At 46.9% G+C, this 3,475-nt stretch overlaps 1 protein-coding gene across 6 annotated transcripts in view; it reads right to left on the bottom strand.

Moving 5' to 3' along the window:
• Itsn1 (intersectin 1) overlaps positions 1-3,475 on the bottom strand; it is a 184,505-nt gene that overhangs the window by 118,499 nt on the left and 62,531 nt on the right. For all 6 annotated transcript variants that reach the window (XM_029544799.1, XM_021209493.2, XM_029544802.1 and 3 more), the window contains exon 5: positions 3,011-3,171. In XM_029544799.1, coding sequence (XP_029400659.1) covers positions 3,011-3,171 — 161 coding nt within the window. The remainder of the gene's footprint in view (positions 1-3,010; positions 3,172-3,475) is intronic.

Below are 3,475 nucleotides of genomic sequence, written 5' to 3'. Positions count from 1 at the left end.
CACCATGGCCTGCTCTGTCCAATGCTGCAGTGTCTCAGCCGGCCTTCCCACCATGGCTTGCTCTGTCCAATGCTGCAGTGTCTCAGCCAGCCTTCCCACCATGGCCTGCTCTGTCCAGTGANTGCTGCAGTGTCTCAGCCAGCCTTCCCACCATGGCCTGCTCTAAACAGTGAGTGCTGCAGTGTCTCAGCCAGCCTTCCCACCTTCTCACAGTCAAGCCCTCTTCAGCCTCCACACAGGCACTAATCTCAACGACTCCAATGACCTCTCAGTCACTGACATGGATGTCACTGAGATGCCCACAGGTCAAGTTCAGTCACCATTTCCCTGTCCTGTTCTTGCCTCACCTCTCAGGAGCAACTCCAGCAGTGCTTGCTCACTCTGTAGGACCTCAGTGTTTCCATCCATGCTCAGTTTTCTGCCTTCCCTTTTAGCACAGCTTTCAATGGCACATGTCTTAGTCAGGGTTGCCATTGCTGTGAACAGACACTGTGACCATGCCAACCCTTATAAAGGAAAACACTCAACTGGGACTGGCTGTCAGGTTCAGAGATTTCATCCATTATCAACATAGTGAGAAGCATGACGGACACCGTGCTAGAGAAGGAGCTGAGAGTTCTAAATCTTGATCGGAAGGCAGCAGGTGACTAAGTGTAGCTTGAGCATATAAGACCTTAATGCCTGCCTCACAATGACATACTTCCTCCAACAAGGCCACACCTCCTAACAGTGTTACTCTCTAGGCCCAAGCATTGAGACACACCTATCTATGGGGGTATTTCTATTGAAATCACCACACCACAGCACACGGAGATTCAAATCTCGGAGTCCACATGCCTTTACCACACTTCCTAAAACAGTGTGCGCCTCCCTGACACTAAAACCAACTGCACTTATTGAGACTCAGCGACAAGACTGTAGTACCCTTTTCTAAGACAAAGCATACAAGGCTACTATGAGCATCACCATCCATTACCCACAGCGCTGGGAGTGGCCCTACAAACGCCAGAAAACACTGGGTCCTCGAGTAACCTGACTCAAGGTGAGAAGCCGCAGGAAGGCGCCTAAGGCGGCGCGGTGCCTGGTGTGTAGCTCAGGCTGGCAGCCAGCGTTCTGGGATAGCAGTGCAAGAAGAGATACTGACGCCTGTGAAACACTAAGCTGAGGGTCCAGAAGGGCCTCAAAAACACAGCCATGTTGACAAAACTGAAAGTCATCGAGCAGAAAAAGAGAAAGCAAATTCATTGTCAAAGAAAGAACTGCACACAAATTTAGGGGAAAAGAAGAAACGGGACTTTTTTTGAGGGGGGGATCCTTTTTCCACTTTGCAGTCCCCTTTTGGAGGAGTCCAAAAGAAAACCAAACATGCTTTAACCCATAATTCTTGAACAATTAGATGCAAATACGTTCCAGGATCCAGTGCAAAGTCCCCCTGCACAGGCTGGCTAGCTTCAGGCTGGGTTCTGTAAGGCAGACAGACGGCTTTGTCCTTTGTCGTGTGCTTTTACTACACTGTTTACTTGTGCTCCTCCTAGACTTTGCGCATGCACAGCTTTGTGTGTCTTCTCATAGACCCTTGTCCTACTAACCTAACAATCTCCCCAAGCTCATGCCTTCCCCTTAGAAAACCAGCCTTGTGACTAAAGGTCCCTAAAATAAAGGCATATAATTTATGACTTGAATTTATAATGTCTCACGGGCTGCTCTGAAACTTGATTAGCACTACACTGAGGTTAGTGAACCTTCAGGTGCCAGAAGGCACTGTACAAGCGTCCAAAGAAGGAAAACAGCCAATGGTCCTGCTCAACTATGACACTCACAAACCACAACCGTGACAGGAATTGGCACAATAACCACTAAGGACACAGAAGTGGAACAGACATGGGTGGGAACCAACAGCTCTCTGGCTGGATTTAAGAGTCACAAAACTGGAGGAAAGTCATGGCTGGTACTGGAAACCTAGCCCAAAGCTAGTGACATCACGGAACTCGGAGGAGAGCCATAACTGTCTCTTATTAAAATCTAAATTAAACATTCTAAATATTTGTCCTTATACCCATAGGTAAGTGCAGTCCTCACCCTCATCAAGGCAACTTCTCTCTGCAACAGAGGAAGGCTATTACAAGTTATGTAATCAAAAGGCAGTGTTGTGGAGTCTAGTCCCAAGAGACCCATCTCCTGTAGAGTTCTGTCTATCACGGGCAGTTCCAGGGCCACTGTGGAGGGGGAGGTGGAAAGACTGTAAGAGTCAGAGTCAGGGAGTTTCTGTGAGATCGTGCCTCCTGGAAATGTCAGAGCCACACCAATGCAGTCTCGCCAACAGGACAACAGGACTGCCTAAACACGAGCCAAGCAAGAACAACAACAACGCTAACGTGTGAGGGAGCACTGCGGAGCCTTCAATCCTAAATAACCACTAAGGCAGCTAAGGAATTCAGAGAGTGGGAGAAATCAGCTTCCCCAGGGAAGAGTTACCTGCTAACCCAGCGGTTAGCCCTGAAAACATACATGTAAATAACATTATACAGACTGAGCAGGTTGTATTTACATACTTAGGAACACACACACACATGCACTAAAAATTAATGAAAAAAGAAGCCATGATTTTGAAAGAGAGCAAGGAGAGGTATATGAGAGGGTTTGGAAGGAGAAAAGGGAAGGGGGAAATGTTATAATCTCAAAAAAATAAATAAAAAATTAAAAAACGGCTGAGTTATCACAATGCAAAGGAATTATTTATGCACAAGGAGAAACAAAGACTCTGGGAAACTGAAGTCCTGTGAAGTCAGGAGACAGCTGCAGCAGCCGAGTGCGAGCATGTCCTTACACGGGTGGAACACTCTCCTTCCACTGCTGGCCTTTACCCATGGCTTCATGGGAGACTGCACTATCTTTCTGAAGGTTGTCAATATTTAGTAACACTAGCCGAGAACGTCAGTATTTCTGAGGAAAGAAAAGTGAAAATATCTAGTTTTAAAACAACAACAATGTATAGGAACTAAGCACTTACCAAATGCTGGTGCACTGGAAATAGCCACTGGTTGCTGTTTCATGACAGGGGGAAGTGTGGAGGGTAGCTGATATCCTTGTAGCTTCAGTTTGATGAGCTTCATGGCTATGGAAAATTCCACTTGATCCATCCTTCCATCGTTATTCATGTCCGCTAGCGCCCTGCAAACAACCCAGTAGCACAGACAGAATCAAGACAATCGAAACCACAAAAGAGCCTGCAACACCAATCCCTCAGTACTAACCAAACCACTGGCTCCTTTACCCCTGCGGAGAACTAAGGACAGTGAAGCACCTTTACCTGCTACAGGCCAGCACGGTTTACATGACTGTATGCTATCTTGCACTCTGTGACTCTTTACCCATGGAGACACCAAGAAACTTTCAGTCGAATTTGAAGATTCCTTACTTTCTTTTTTGTTTTTTTCAAGACAGGGTTTCTCTGTGTAGCCCTGGCTGTCCTGGA

The sequence above is a fragment of the Mus pahari genome, chromosome 12 (genome assembly GCF_900095145.1).
Source record: "Mus pahari chromosome 12, PAHARI_EIJ_v1.1, whole genome shotgun sequence".
NCBI classification, from domain to species: Eukaryota; Metazoa; Chordata; class Mammalia; order Rodentia; family Muridae; genus Mus; species Mus pahari.
Note: the sequence above shows the minus strand (reverse complement) of the source record. Positions and strands in the feature narration are given on the sequence as shown.